The sequence below is a fragment of the Mus pahari genome, chromosome 17 (genome assembly GCF_900095145.1).
Source record: "Mus pahari chromosome 17, PAHARI_EIJ_v1.1, whole genome shotgun sequence".
NCBI lineage: Eukaryota > Metazoa > Chordata > Mammalia > Rodentia > Muridae > Mus > Mus pahari.
Window position 1 is genome coordinate 66240489 of NC_034606.1, and position 15849 is coordinate 66256337.

The 15849-nt window shown below is 47.9% G+C and overlaps 1 protein-coding gene across 1 annotated transcript; it reads right to left on the reverse strand.

Moving 5' to 3' along the window:
• Positions 1 to 8951: 8951 nt before the first annotated feature.
• Positions 8952 to 14537, reverse strand: Krt5 (keratin 5). Its single transcript, XM_021216745.2, has 9 exons — positions 13983 to 14537; positions 13237 to 13451; positions 12449 to 12509; positions 12246 to 12341; positions 11961 to 12125; positions 11476 to 11601; positions 10409 to 10629; positions 9649 to 9683; positions 8952 to 9273 (listed from the first exon to the last, which is right to left on the reverse strand). The coding sequence occupies exons 1-9, from the start codon at positions 14517 to 14519 to the stop codon at positions 8987 to 8989; spliced, it is 1743 nt and encodes a 580-aa protein (XP_021072404.1). The 5' UTR covers positions 14520 to 14537; the 3' UTR covers positions 8952 to 8986.
• Positions 14538 to 15849: the final 1312 nt, after the last annotated feature.

Consider the following 15849-nt stretch of genomic DNA (forward strand, 5'->3'; position numbering starts at 1 on the left):
TGGCAACTTTTTTCCACTGGGATGTGGCTTTGCATCAGGTCAACTGAGGAGTCAAGGCATCACAGCAAAGACATTTTCTACAGTGCTTCAAGAGACATTTGGTTTCGAGCACCAAGCTACCTCTGAACTGTGACCCCCTAGTCCCCAGATGTTACCCAATGGGATTTTTTGAGGCTGAGATGTGTCCTGAACCCTTTCTTTACAAAGAAGAGAACTATTGTGACTTCTGTTTACACCACCCAAAGTAGCATGTGACAAGAGGGGTCCAGGATGTACTGAGGACATCTGTTTGCCTGCAGGACTGACAACTGCCCTGTACCATGAGGGGCACACATGCCTGTACAGTCATAGAACTGTCTCTGATCATTCTCTTATTGATTGATTTTGGCATCTGTTCATAGAGAACTTTGTTACAGGAGAAACATTTTGAAAGTGTTCTGGTTCTGGGTTTTTTTGTTTTTTGTTTTTTATCCACTTTGTCCCTATGATAGTAATTGTTTAGAACATTAAGAAATGCAGACTTGGGACTTGGGCTTGGAACTGAGAACATATTTGAAAGGTAGAGACAGCTTGTGGCTTGTCTGGTCGACATGGAGAAACTAGTTGGAGGGATACTGTATCTTGATCTAAGGTAAAAGGAGAGACTGAAGATTTCAGAGAGACTGGGAAGGTAGAAAGCTGAGTGACAGGACCAGCCCAGGGCAGGTGCCTGGATGGGAGGGGCAAGGACCCTAGGGCAGGTGCCCGGATGGGCAGGGCACCACCCAGGGGAGGTGGCAAGCATACCTCATATGTCCAAGATTAAAATAAGCCAAGCCAAGGCTCAGAAGGGAAAGGACAACCTTCAAGCAGACTGGTCCCCTAATCAGTGTCCTAATTAGTGTTTCTCTAATCCTTACCTCATTTGTATTCTGTCTCCCCAGTTACCACTACAGGCTCAGTCTTACCACCTTGTGTGGCTTTCAAAAATGTAGTGGGTAGGGGAGTCAGGGGTGGGCGGCATTCTCTAACAGTCTGCCAATGAAATACAAAAGGCTTTCGTAATGGAAGTGGGCAGGTGAAGTTGTCTTAGGGAACCACGTCTTAATAATGCAAATTAGGGAGTTTGGGAGGGAATATGGCCTTTTGAACATAATGGGTTATTTCTCCACATTGGGACAATTTTCAGTAATCCTGACTGGGTCCTTAAGTACAAATACCCTAGACAGCAAAACTCCTGGCCTTGGCACTGGGATTCCCTGGCATCCAACAACTCCTTCTGGCTTTATGATCTCACTTGAAGCCTGAGGTTGGGATTAATGACAGATCATTGATAACTCTGGCACAGGTCTGTGGCACTTATGTTGCAACTTAAGCCTCTGAGGGATCGGCCTGCTTCCTTCGCCTCATGCCTTGCCCTCCCTCAGCGACTGGAAAGAAATAGCCTGGATCTTTCTAATCTGGCAAGAGGAATGCTCAATGATGTGATTAGGAAAGTCTGCGCCCTGCAGTCGCTTGGTCGACTCGCAAATCTGGATTCCATTTCCAGAATACTTCTTTCTGCCTGTCTCCACTACAGAAATGGGAAATTGGATTTCCCTTTCTTTTAAACCCGCATTTTATTGAGGTACAGTTTTCACATAAGGAAATGTACAGATCTTAAGTGTGTGGAACTCAAATTATTCTGATGAACTCATACATCTCTATAACCCACATACCAACAAAACATAGAATATTTATTCCCATCACTCCAGAAAAATACTTCAGGCTCTTTCCCTGTGAATTCACTGCTCCAAGAAAACATTTGATTTCTCCAGCCAAAATTATGTTATATATATAAATTTATTGTAGTAGTAGACTCATTGTGTGTTTGGGCTTTATCACTCAACAAAACGTTTCTAGATCACTGGGTTTTGTAGCTGAGTGGTGTATGAATATGTCATGGTCAATTAACACATTCCTATTTATGAATTCCTGAGATATTTCCAGCCAGGGGTTTCCTTGAATAAAGGGGGCTGAAGACACTAGTATTTCCGTGAACATAAATATCCACTTTGCTTAAATGGAACTTGTGCATTGACAGTGAATGTGTATTGGTTTTCAAAAGCAGTTACACCATTTTTGAAAGCAGACATCCCTTCTTAAAGCATCGTTTTGGTTCATAACAAGATTGAGCCGTGTGCAGCCTCTGCCCCACTGTGCTCACTCTCCAGTCAGGTGGTATGATGGTTACTGTGAATGAGCATCCTTGATACCTGAGGATCATGGTAAGTTTTAGGGCCATTCCAGCTGGTGTCTCTTCTGTGAGTCTTGAAGAATACTCAATGATGGGATTCCATTAATTCAGAAAAATCCTATGATTAAAACCCAAACCCCATGATTCACTCAGCTATCCTCTTCTGCTTTGTGTTATGGTTGGCCACTGACCTTTTAGCCTTTCTGGTCCTTTTGTGGAATGTCATGATAGATGAGAAAAAGAAACAGACAGACAGACAGACAGACAGAGACAGAGAGTGTCAGAGAGACAGAGAGATGGATGATAGGTATATAGATACACAGATAGACAGATGATAGATAGATAGATAGATAGATAGATAGATAGATAGATAGATAGATAGATATGCTTCAGAATATAACCTTTTCAGATCACCCATTTACATTTAGTAATGTACATTTAAGTTGTCTTCATGTATTTTCATGGATTGATATCTTCTTTTAATCCTGAATAATATTTATTTTCTTGATATACCACAGTTTATCTGTTCACCCACTGGAGGATATTAGGGTTTCTTCCGTGGTTAGATATTTAGGAATACTGTTGCTTTAAAAGCCCATGTGGAGGGGCTGGTGAGATGGCTCAGTGGGTAAGAGCACCTGACTGCTCTCCCAAAGGTCTGGAGTTCAAATCCCAGCAACCACATGGTGGCTCATAACCATCCGTAAAAAGATCTGACTCCCTCTTCTGGAGTGTCTGAAGACAGCTACAGTGTACTTACATAAAATAAATAAATAAATCTTTAAAAAAAAAAAAAAAGCCCATGTGGAGGCTCTTGAATTGGCATGTACTTTCAGCTCATTTGAGCAAATGCCAGGGAATATGATTGCTAGATTTCTGGTACAAGTATATTTAATTTTGTGAGAAACTACCAAATTCTGTTCCAACGTGGCTGTACTTAGTGTCTCCATCAGTTTTGACTGAGACCACTGCTTGTTCATAGTATTGCCAAGGCGCTGGGTGGCAAACAGTAATGTCTCATTTGCAGTTCTATGACGTATGTGTGATATTGAATAGCACCCCTATGCTTACTTGCCATCTGATTATACATTATTAATTATGCATAATTCAGTGATGCGTCCTATAAGTTCACTAATGCATTTATAGCGGAGTGGTTTGTTTTCTTATTGTTGAGCTTTTAGAATTCATTGTACATTTTCTGTTATGGTCTATATCCCTTATTGGATATGGTTTTTGAAAATATTTTCTTCCAGTCTGTGGCTTGACAGCCCATTGTCTTGGCTCAGGATTTTAATTATAATGAGGCTCAGCTTATCAGCAATTTCTTCAATGTTTCTTTTGTTATATCACACATTGCCCAAGGTTGTCTGGGTTCTCTCCTTTGCTACTAGTAGGAATTCCATGGTTTTACACTTTACATTAGGTGCTATGAACAACTTCAGTTAATTTTGTGGAAAATGCAAGGTCTGTACCTAGATTATTGTTGTTTTGCAAATGGATACACAGTTGTTGCAGAACTCTGTTGTAAAGACTCCTTGCTCTACCGGAGTACCTTAGTGTCTTTGTCAAGGGCTGGTTGATTAGATTTTTTTGTGGGACTAGTTAGGAGCTCAGCATTGTGGTCCATTTCCCTAATTGTTTATTCTTTCACAGGCCACATGGTCTTGATTCCTGTGGCTCTGCACCAGTCAAAGCCAGAGATGACCACAGTTTAGCCTTTGTTCTTGTCTGGTACCACGCTGGGCTGATCTCCGCTCTTCGCATCTACATAACAACTTTTGAAAAGACATTGATAATCTAAACAAAATATCTTGCTAAGAGTTTGAGATTGCCTTGAGTTTATAAAACAAGTTGAGGGAGGGGCTCATGGGGCCTCGCTGAGACACAGGGGGCACCACACATCTGCTGTCATGGCTACGTTCAAAGGACGTGGTCTCAGTTCAGGGCCACTGCAAGTTCTTTGTAATGGCCATGGAGTAGTATCGCCTTCCTCCTGTCTTCCACATGGCTGTCATGGTTGCACTCATACATTACAAACACACTGAAGACATTGTCGCAGTTATAATTTTGAGCAGACTGTTGGATCAATGCAGAAGGAAAATACAAAAGCTTCCTTTGCTTATTCCCTCTCCAGTGTCTTTCCTTAACGTAGATCTGTCTCTGACCTCTACAAAGTTCCTACTAAGTGCAGAAATGGTGTTAATGTTTCTTCCAGGGCAGGACTGTGGCAGCACATTCCACCATTGTTATTTGTCTAACGAAGTCTATTTCTCTGTGTCTCTCTGTGTGTCTCTCTGCACTGTCTGTCTCTCTGTCTCTATCTCTCTGCACTCTCTCTGTCTCTTTCTCTGGTTCTGTCTTTTTGTCTCTGTCTCCATCTCTCTCTCTGTCTCCCTCTTTCCCTCTCTCTCTCTCTCTCTCTCTCTCTCTCTCTCTCTCTCTCTCTCTCTCTCTTTCCCCCCACCCCCATGGGGATTGAACCCAGGACTTGCACATACTAAGCAGGTGCTTTACCACTGAGCTACATCCCCAGTATTTCAAAAAGCATTCTCCAATTTTGAGACAGGGTCTGACCAAGTTGCCTGAGCAGGCCCTGAACTTGCTATGGGTGGCTTCAAATTTGCAATCCCCCTCCATGAATCTGTTTAGTGATAGAATTATAAGTGTGAGCCACCAAGCCTGACTGTCCTTCACTTTTGTAGAGAAGGTTTTAAAAAAAAAAAATACAGAACTTCAGCCAGACAGTGGTGGCACGTGCCTTTAATTCCAGCACTCCGGTGGCAGAGACCAACAGATTTCTGAGTTCCAGGCCAGCCTGGTCTACAAAGTGAGTTCCAAGATTCTTGAACTCTCTGTGTAGCCAGAGCTCAAAAAACCAACCAAACAGACAAACAAACAGAATTTCTGGATTAGTGGGCTTTGTTTCTTCCAATAGTGACTATCTCGTTCCACTCTCTTCCTGACCCAGAGTGAAGAAGTTCTTTGAAGAAGTTACTTGTGTGGTCCTTGCTAGGAGGCCGCTTGTTCTCACTCCAGTCCTACTGAGTGTCACATTTTCTATAGCTTCATATTCTCACGACCAGAGTTTTAGCATCTTCTGTCCATTTTCTCCTGAGTCCTTTGGTTTTGTTTTGTTTTTTTTCTCCTTTCTATTTTGCTGGGTTCTATTATTATAGTCTCATTTCAGAGAACACTAATGCAAGGATTCATAGCCATGCCCTGCCTTCTGAGGAGCCCATCTGAGGCATCCCATTACAGAAGAACAATCCATTGTGACTGAATCTTTTGTTCAGAGCTCCAGAGAGGGGCAGGCAGGTAAGAACAGAACTCTGACTGATTCAAAACAGTTTCCACTCCCCCTGCTGGAGGTGAGAGGGGATTCTTCTCCAGTCTTCCCTACACAGACTTGGTAGAACCCCTAGAGGCAAAATTCACTAAAGCATGGCTGCTTCCCATCCCTGGAGCTACCCTGCTCCAGTAGAGTTTTGATCTTCCTCCTGGAGGGTCCCAGCAAACTGGACTTCTCTGCCATCATCTGTCTCTCCCATCTGAGAGACAGCGATTGGCTCTGAGGGCTCAGTTCTCCTCTGGGTAAGGAAGAACTGTTGTCACCTTTCCTGTGTTCATCTTTGAGTAAATTCCCACAGATATCACAGGTGGGCAAGGGTCTAGATGCTAAAAGGGTTCAGGACAGTCTTCGGGGTGGGTCGGTGACTTTCCCCCCTGATTGTCATTCCCCAACTGTACCACCATGATGGTCTTCTGTCTCTTGCTGTGGCTTGAGACCTGGCTCTGTGTCAGCTTGCAGTGTGCTCTTCAAGCTGCTGTGAGGCCTTGGTGAGCTGGAGCTGCACACTGTGCGTGTGGCAGGCTTTACACGTGGATCTCTGTTGCTCTGGGTTACATCTGTAAGTTCCACTTTATAGATCTCATTGATCTGAATCACAAGACAGAGTCATTGCCGCTTAAGAGCAGACTTGTAGGGTTGGGTTTCTCATTAAAATATCTTTGAGTTCTGTGTCCCAGTCCAAAACCATCTACACGCCTCACCCATACCAAGCTCTGTTTGCTGGTTCTACTGTAAAACAGGTCTGGTGTGAAGCTCGGTGAAACATCCCTCACCCTGACTGTTGGTTGTACGTTTCAGCTGGCACAACCCTCCAATTATGGAGCAAAGGACTGATTAAACCTTTCAGTAAACGGTCCCATTGGCTGGTGGCCTAGAGTGACTACTACATGTCATGCTGATACCAAACTGGAGCAGGGCCTATAACATTCATTGGCGGCTACTAGTGCTTCTCAACCTCAGAGGAGAGTAAGAGAAAATTTTCCTCTGGGTTACAGAAGCAAACCAAGGAATCACACAATTATTTCTGTGGCAGAAGCCCCTCACCCTGGTAAAAATGATATAGGCCTTTCCAGAGAAAGATGTAGATCAACATGAAGATCCCAGTCTTGCCACAGCACATCCACAAACCGGAAAGAAGAGAGGGAGAGGAGTTGAAATTGAGGAGCTAGGGAGGGAGTGGAGTTGAAATTGAGGGAGACAGAATAGTGAAACAAGATCCCACAATTTGATATAAGTAGAAATCCCAGCAGCTATAAAATAATTTACACTGCAAAAAGATCAAAAGGTGTGCCGACTGGCTTTTTTGAGCCTTTAGCTCGCTGGTTATAAATTACATTCACATCTGCTAAAATACTCCAAATGACAGACCTTCATGACTTTAGTCCATTGTTGGAGCTTCAATTGAACTTCAATTATACTTTTTTTGTTGTTGTTGTTTTTGTTTTTCGAGACAGGATTTCTCTGTATAGCCCTTGCTGTCCTGGAACTCACTCTGTAGACCAAGCTGGCCTCGAACTCAGAAATCCGCCTACCTCTGCCTCCTGAGTGCTGGGATTAAAGGTGTGTCGCACCACACTTGGCTCAATTATACCTCTATGTGAGGGTTCTACTAGACAAAAGCAGGATACCTCTGTACCCTTGGGGATTATAGCGACTAAATCCGAAGGAGAACTCGCCTGCCTCTGAAGTACTGATTCCTAGTGCCCTGCAGTTACATCATCTCTTAAAACACCATGGTCTGAGTCAGTAGACTAAGTCTTTGACATCCACAAGCTGTGTTAAAAGAACTGGACTCCACCAGGCCTTCCTTTCAAAGTTAAAATAGCTGTCTCAGTGTAAATGAAAGTCAATGGGAAAGCCAATGTTCAGAGGTCAGCTTCATGGGATCAACGTAAGAAGAAATGGTTTTCTCCTACTCCATATAACCCAGCTGGGCCTCTGTTCATCCTAGGAAAACAGGGATTATTCTGCACCATGGAGTTCCACAGCCTTGGGCTCACAGCAATAAAGTTGGTGCAACCGACGACGTTGCTCAAAGTGCTGATTCAGCCGATCGGCACTGCTCACAAATTTGGTTCGTAGTGCCCTGTACCTATTTTAAGTCTTCACCTCAGAAGAGTCACAACATGGCTTCCCAGACATCCTTAAAGAGACAGACCCGTTTTATACAGACACTCAGGCATGAATGCAAGGGAGCTCATATAGAGAGGGAGCGCCACCTCTCCCTCTCCAACTCCCTCTCCAGCTCCCTCTCACACTGAGGCCCTGCCTTCTCGAGTAAAGCACATTACTTGGTGAACTATGAAGTATACTGATGCTAACAAGAAGTGCATGGACCCTCTTGGTCTTTGTGGTCTTAGAAAAAAGCCCAGCATCTTTGACGCCTTTGGAGGTTTGTGTCATAAGAGTCTTCATTTACCAGCCTTAATTAAGTCCATTTGCCCACTTTGTTTAAGCTTGTTTATCTGTTTCTTATCACTCAACCTGCCTTAAATACCCTCCTTCTTTAACAGAGGGCTCTAAGATCTACCCAAGTATGGTTCGGTGGACACTGTCCTTCGTGCCCTGCAGAGACTGCCTCATTGTCTGAGCTTCTGCGGCTTCCTTGACTACCTCTGTTCTGTGGACAGTCTGTGGTGCCACTCTCCATAGCCCTCCCATTCTTCCCCCACCCTGCCTCCCATCCTCCCTCCCCATCCTCCCCTCATCCTCCCTCCCCTCATCCTCCCTCCACACCTCCATTCTACCCTACTCCCCCAGCCTCCCCCACTCCCCCAACCTCCCTCCCTATTCTCCCTCCCCCATCCTCCCCCACCTTCCCTACCCTCTCCCTTCCTCCCCCCACACTCTCCTTATCCCCCCTCCCCTCATCTTCCCTCCCCTCATCCTCCCTCCTCCTGTCCTCCCCCCATTTTCTATTGTCCTCTCCCTCCTCCATCCTCCTCCCCATCCTCCCTGGAAATCATCAAAGAAACCAAGCACTCCTGGACCAGTCCACCTTGAGGAGTTTCTAGGATGATTGTAGACCTGGAGAGAAACCATTCCACTCAGGGGCTTATTATAAAAGCATTTTATTCGACACACTCTGGAGGAAGTCAGAACCAGGACAAAATTTAGGTGGGTAACAGGGTAGGGGTGGGGTTCTGCTTTGGTGGCTTACATTCTGCAATATTTTGGGTGCCTGGATCACTAAAGAACATGTATAGGTACTGACTTGCAACACAAATGTAGAACCGAGCCATGGGGAGGCCAGAGGTTGGGATTCATTCCCTTCCAGGAACCAAAGCATGTGGTTCTGCAGCAGGCGTGGTCTAGACTACTCTCCAGAAAAAGAAGATGAGGCCTGGGGGACTGCCTAGAAGAAGCAGTCTCTGAGGGCCTGGGGCTGCCCGTGAGGGCCAGGGCCTTGCAGCAGGCTCTTCTCAGCTCTTGAAGCTCCTCCGGGAGGAGGAGGTGGTGGAGACAAATTTGACACTGGAGCCGCTGCCGCCACCACTGCCGAAGCTCATGCTTCCTTGACTGCTGCCTGCACTGAAGCCAGAGCCCCCCACACTTAGCCCACTACCCAAACCAAGACCCCCACCGCCCCTGGTGAAGCGTGGGCCAAGACCACCAGCAAAGCCGCTGCCAAGGCCACCACCAAAGCCACTGCCAACACCAATACTGCTGCCTCCTCCGTAGCCAGAAGAGACACTGTTTGTGACAACAGCTGTGGAAAAGAAAGAGAAAGAAATGAGTGAGGCGGGTCTGTCATATTTATCCCACATACCTAACATGTTTAATCCCACCTGGGAAATAGTGTTATACATGGCCTTTTTTCACAAAGTAGCAGAATTGGGGTCCCTGACAGAAAACTGATGACCCAAGAGGCAAGGCAGGGAGCCAGGTACTTGGTAGAGATCAGGGTTTAGGACAAGGTCCAATGTGTATGCATACAGTAGGAGCTCCATGGCCTCATGCCCCTGCCTGTGTTCTGTCCTTCCACCACTCACTTTTGAGCTATCTGATATTCATTTATTGTGATGGGGAATGTCTATCATCTAGAGACAGCAGGGTTCTGAGTTGACACTCTAAAGTTACTTACAGATGTTGACTGGTCCAACTCCTTCCCCACTCAGCCTGAAAGACATAAAGATGGGGTAAGAGTTAAAGAGTTAAAGACACACACACACACACACACACACACATACACACACATAAATAACACGACTGTCATTGTCATGGTTAGGGTGGATTACACCGCAGTGAAGCAGAGAACATGCTCTCTGGAAGGTCATCCCAAAGACAACGACATGGCCCAGAGCGAGGCTGTCAGAGTAACACCCTAATCTTCACCCTCTCTCACCCAGTTTATGGAAAGCCAGAGTGAGCACCAGCACATATGAATGTGTGGGGAGCGGGGTTTGCCTCCTAGGATCCTGGTGTGAGACCTCAAACCAGAAGGGGATGCCTCACAGCCACCCATTGCCTGGGCCAGAAGAGTGAAGAACATGCAGTAGCTGGAGAGCCCAGAGGTCGTGAGTCCAGGTCAGCAAGCGCTTCCCTGAGAAAGATGTTCCAGGAGAATGAGGAAGATGGAGGGTGGTGTGAAGGTGGGTGTGATGGAGACGCCAGGTCTGGTAAAGAATGTGGGCAAAAGCAGACAGGAGACACGGTGCAGGACACATCTTAGTTGAGGAGGACAGCGTCCAAGCACGTGAAATGGCAGTAAGCCAAAGACCCAAGTCAAGGCCCGCGGAATCCCCACATGTCAGAGTGAACCCGGAGGATGTTCAGCCATTTGCATGTGTATCTGTCATTCCTCATCAAACTCTCCATTCTGGAGGCCACGCTACAGCCCTCACCTGCACTCCTCGCCCTCCAGCAGCTTCCTGTAGGTGGCGATCTCCACATCCAGGGCCAGCTTGGTGTTCATGAGCTCCTGATACTCTCGCAGCAGCCTGGCCATGTCCTGTTTGGCCTTCTGCAGGGCCTCCTCCAGCTCTGTCAGCTTGTTTCTGGCATCTTTGAGAGCCAGCTCCCCACGCTGCTCAGCTTCAGCAATGGCGTTCTGGAGGTTGGCACACTGCAGAGAGAAAGGGAGCAATGAGGACACGTGGGTAGTTGAACTGTCCCACACTATCCTTTTCTGAGAGCCTAAGTCGGATGTACCAAATGGGGAGACCTAGAAAGAACTCAATATATGAACTCAGTATCTATCGTGGCTCAAGTGAGTGGTGGAATATGGCAACATTGTGAACTGTTACAGCTGTGGGGGCAGGTGTGTGTGTGTGTGTGTGTGTGTGTGTGTGTGTGTGTGGCATATGTGTGATGGTGTGTGTGTGTGTGAGTATGTTTGTGTGAGTGTGTTTGTGTGAGTGGGTGTGGATGTGGTATATATGTGGTGTGTGTGTTAGTGTGTGTGTGAGTGTATGTGTGTGAGTGTGTATGTGTGAGTGTGAGTGTGAGTGTATGTGAGTATGTGTGTGGGTGTGTGTGATATATGTGTGGTGTGTGAGTGTGTTAGTGTGTATGTGTGAGTGTATGTGTGTGAGTGTGTGTGAGTTTGTATGTGTGTGTGAGTGTGTGTGAGAGTATGTGAGTGTATGTGTGAGTGTGTGTGAGAGTGTGTGAGTGTGTGTTAAAGTGTGTGTGAGAGAGGTATGTGTGAGTGTGTGTGTGTGAGTGTGGGGGGTGGTATATGTGGTGTGTATGTGTGAGTGTGTGTGAGAGAGAGGTATGTGTGAGAGGTATGTGTATGTGAGTGTGGGGGGTGGTATATGTGGTGTGTGTGTGTGAGAGAGAGAGTGTATGTGTGAGAGAGAGGTGTGTGTATGAGAGGTATGTGTGTGTGTGAGTGTGTGTGTGTGTGTGTGTGTGTGTGTGTGTGTGTGTGTGTGTATCAAATGGGCCCTCCTTTTGTCCTCCCTACCTGCTTCTTGACGTTGTCGATCTCAGATCTCAGCCTCTGGATCATCCGGTTCATCTCAGAGATCTCGTGCTTGGTGTTTCGCAGGTCATCGCCATGGCGGCCAGCTGTCTGTTGCAGCTCCTCATACTAAAGCCACCACAAGAGAGGAAGGACACAGTTAAGGTGGGATGGGATGCTCTTTCCCAGGTGCACAGGCAGGAACTGCCAGGAGGTAGTCAGTGGTGGAATCCCCTGGGTCTGGAGCCGATTTAGACCTTTTCAAGAAAGGGCTGTTCTTAAGTAATTTCTTGAGAGTCTTGGTTTTTCTAAAGCTACTGACATGAAATTTTCTCCAGTCCCTAGGCTTTGTGGAAAATAGATAGCTGGCTCCTCCTGCAACCTACCCTGTGAGGCCTTCCCTTAGCATTGCTATGGTCTGGAATCCTAGACAGCTCTATGCAGGCGCATCTTCTCTCTCAGGGATATTCACTCAGGCAAGCACCTACCTTGGTCTGGTACCAGGACTCGGCCTCTGTTCGGCTGCGATTGGCAATGTCCTCATACTGGGCCTTGACCTCAGCAATGATGCTGTCCAGGTCCAGGCTGCGGTTGTTGTCCATGGAGAGGACTACAGAGGTGTCAGAGACGTGTGTCTGCATCTGGGACAGCTCCTACGGGGACCCTTGAAGTTAGTCATCTGACTCTTTTATTTAACGTGAGTTTCATTCAAATTTCCCATCTATTGTGTCATAATAAAATACCCACAGGGAAAATTTGGGTTAATTGCTCACCGCATCAAAGAACATCTTAATAAAGTTGATCTCATCCATCAAGGCATCGACCCTGGCCTCCAGCTCCACCTTGTTCATGTAGGCAGCATCCACATCCTAAGGAACACAGATGATTGGCATGGACCCACATGCACCTACCTCAAGTGGCTCCGCCTCCAGGAGAGCATAGCCCAGGGCTGCTGCTTTCTCTTCGCCACACCCACCTTCTTCAACATCACAAACTCATTCTCAGCCGTGGTACGCTTGTTGATCTCATCCTCATACCTGGTGGTCAAAGGGATGGGAAGGATGAGTCAGAGCACAAGGGTCAGAAAAAGGTATCTGTGCAGTCATGGTGAGCAACCGTTCACACTAGAAAGAGGCTGCTCACATCTCACAGGCAGACAAGTATGGGACACCATGAGCCTCGGGCAAGCCCCCAGCCCCTGTACTATGCTGCCTTTTCTGAAGCTGCCTGCCAAAAGCTCATTCCAGCATCATTGCTATTATCCTGTTTCACCCATAATCCTGCAGGAGTGGAGGTATAGCTTTTGGGAGAGCATTGCTCAGCATGCACACATTCCTGAGTTCGCTCTCCAGCACCGTCAGACCCATAAGCCAAGAAACAAAACACTGGCAGCCCCTTTAATCAGTATCTGATTTATGCAGCTAAAGGAATTCTTGGAGCCACCAAGCAGGGGGATTCTGCCATCAGCTCCCAGTAACTATCAAACACAGTGCTGTGTGTTTTGAGGGCACTGGGAAGAAAGCCTCAGAGGGTGATGGTTCCAGGTGGCGCTAGGGGCACACGCTGCTACTTGGGCGGGTGGGTAAATGCTTTGTAGAGGGACCTGAGCCTGGGGCTGGGACTCTCTGGACAGACTTGAAGCTATTCTTAGTGGTGTAATGCATGCTGCTAGCCTGTGGGGAAGACAGAGGCCACAGTCTGGCTATGGGGCATATCCGGTACAATGAAGACCCTGATGCCTCTTTCTCCCACATCACAGCTCACTTGTTCTTGTAGTCCTCCACCAGGTCCTGCATGTTCCTCAGTTCTGAGTCCAGGCGACCCCTCTCCCCCAGGACCCCATCCAGCTGTCTGCGGAGGTTGTTAATGTACTGTTCAAACAACGGATCCAGGTTCTGCTTTATGGTCTTGGTGCCCTGCTCCTGCAGCAGGGCCCACTTGGTGTCCAGGACCTTGTTCTGCTGCTCCAAGAACCGCACCTGGTGGGGCAGAGTGTGTGGGGGGGAAGGTTTGGGTTTGAGGCTTCTGTGGTGTTTTCACTAGTGTGCCACCTGTCACATGCTGTCCCACCAAATCTTGTGTTCAGTGCCTGGCCTGTGACCTGTGAGGGACAATCGGCACGGATGCTCCCAACATCATCCTTTTCGGAAAGATAGGGGACAGCCAGCCCAGTAGTAGGTGGATGAGATGTAGTCTAACTATTCACGGGGGCTGAAAACCCTCTTAGACTGCTCTATAGACACTTAGGGCTCACTACAATCCTGTTATGTGAGTCCATAGATCATCTCAGTCCATTGGGATCAGACACCCTTATGGGGCAACCTCTGGAGGGGAGGAACTCTGACCCTGATTTCCAGATGCCAGTCTAACGGAAGAGGAACACAAACCAGGACAGAGGATTAACTAGAAACACAGGCAACATCAGAGCCAAGTCTGAAACTTCTTCTCTCCACCTCTGTTCAGCATTCCCTGCAGACTCACAGGCAGCTCTAGGAAGGACCATGTCTCACCTTGTCGATGAAGGAGGCAAACTTGTTGTTGAGGGTCTTGATCTGCTCCCTCTCCTCAGTCCTGACCCGCTGGATGGTGGGGTCGATTTGCAGGTTCAGAGGGGTGAGGAGGTTCTGGTTGACGGTGACCTCTTGGATGCCTCCAGGGGGGCACACTGGGAAGCCAGCTCCCCCATAGCCACCACCAAAGCCAGCTCCACCACCGAAGCCAAAGCCACTACCAGCTCCACCACCAAAACCAAATCCACTGCCGGCTCCTCCTCCAAAGCCAAAGCCACCGGCACCAAATTGGTTCCTGAAGCTGCCTCCGCCAGAGCTGAAGGATATCCTTTTGGAGCCCCCCACATTGTACAGGCTCCGGCTGCCATAGCCCCCGGCTCCACAAGCACCCCCAAGGCTGATCCTGCCACCACCACCACCACCACTGCGGGACACCGAGCTGAAACTCGTACGAGAGACAGATGGGGTGATGGCAGAGGAGGCGCTGAAAGAGCGGCTGCCCCCGCTGCGGAAGGACACACTGGACTGGCGAGACATAATGGTTCCTGGAGGAGCAAGAACGCGGGGTGCTGGTGGCGGGGAGGTGCTGGCGAGGTTGGCGTTCAACAGGACGCTGTGGGTGGCTCTGTAACTTAGGAGATTCGAGGTCCCCTTTTATTCCCTTAGAAGTGGGTTGGGCAGAGGAGCTGTCGAGCTGTGAATGATTAGTGGGCTGGGCATGCCTGGGGGGCAGCTGTGAGCTCACCCAGCACACCTGCACAGTGGTGTGGGGTGTAAATGCTGCTCCCAGCAGGCTCTGCTCAGTTAGGAATAACCCTTCCTAATAGCGCTGGTGTCCTGGCAGCATGTTTTGGGGGGCCTCTTGTCACCCCAGATCTGGGTGCTGTGTGTAGCCAAGAAGGATGCCAGGACATAAGGGTTATTTGTCCCTGGCCACTGTCCTAGCGGTCATTAGAGAACCAGTGACAGGATCAGTCTGGTTCACGCTGCTTTGCCAGCCCAGCTTTGGGGTTCCTGTCTATCTGTGGGGCAGAGCAGGTCACGCACTTGACAATGACCTGTTCTTCTCATGCTGGGCTGTGTGGTGGGTACTGCAGAGACCTGAGCTCTTGGCAAGGTGTCCGAGGGCCTCAAATCTTGGGTATATTCCAGAGAGAGAAGTAAAATTGAGTCCTTCACTGTGCAATGCTTTCTTTAAGAGTAGTCCATTCACCCAAGACATCACTGGACAAGATTCAGACCAGAAAGGCTCCCTCAAGCCCCAAGCTTAAGATAGAAAACAAAAACAAACAAACAAACAAACAGAACAGAACAGAACAGAACAGAACAGAACAGAACAGAACAGAACAGAACAGAGGATGTGTGTCTCCTCACCCAGGCTTTACACTGTTCTCTGCAAGGCCAAGTCCAGTCCTCCACAGTTCCTCCTAATTCAGCTTTTTGTGCTGCTTTTGATATTTCTTTGTCCTGGGGAGGCCTGTGTGGGGGCTTATTAAGCCAGGGACCCCATGTAATCCTTTACAAAAAAAAAAAAGTCTTGATTCTCTCGACTGGCAGCCACATCTTTGCGGGGAGCTGCTCTGCCAGCCTCCCCGATATGCCCCCCAAGCTGTGTTCCAGCAAGTTCTCAGTTATTCCACCAGGGAAGACGTGAGTCACCGTATCTGTCGATACAGGCCGAAGGCCGCCGCAAACACATACCTGCAGGAGCTCCTAATCTCAGCAGGAACATGTTGAGAATTGGCCGGCCTGTTATAACGGGGAACCACCCTGTTCCAAGCAGCGGGAACTGCTGTGTTTCCTCTATCTCTGGCCCAAAGCCTCCTTCAGGGCCAAAGGCATGGAAAATGGAATTTTAAGTCTGTGA

Coding starts and splice junctions, on each gene's coding strand:
- Krt5 (XM_021216745.2), bottom strand. CDS start 14,519: ATGTCTCGCCAGTCCAGTGTGTCCTTCCGCAGCGGGGGCAGCCGCTCT. Junction 12,126..12,245: donor TTAAGATGTTCTTTGATGCG/GTGAGCAATTAA, acceptor GGGTCCCCGTAG/GAGCTGTCCCAGATGCAGAC. Junction 9,274..9,648: donor AGTTGGACCAGTCAACATCT/GTAAGTAACTTT, acceptor TCTTTTCCACAG/CTGTTGTCACAAACAGTGTC.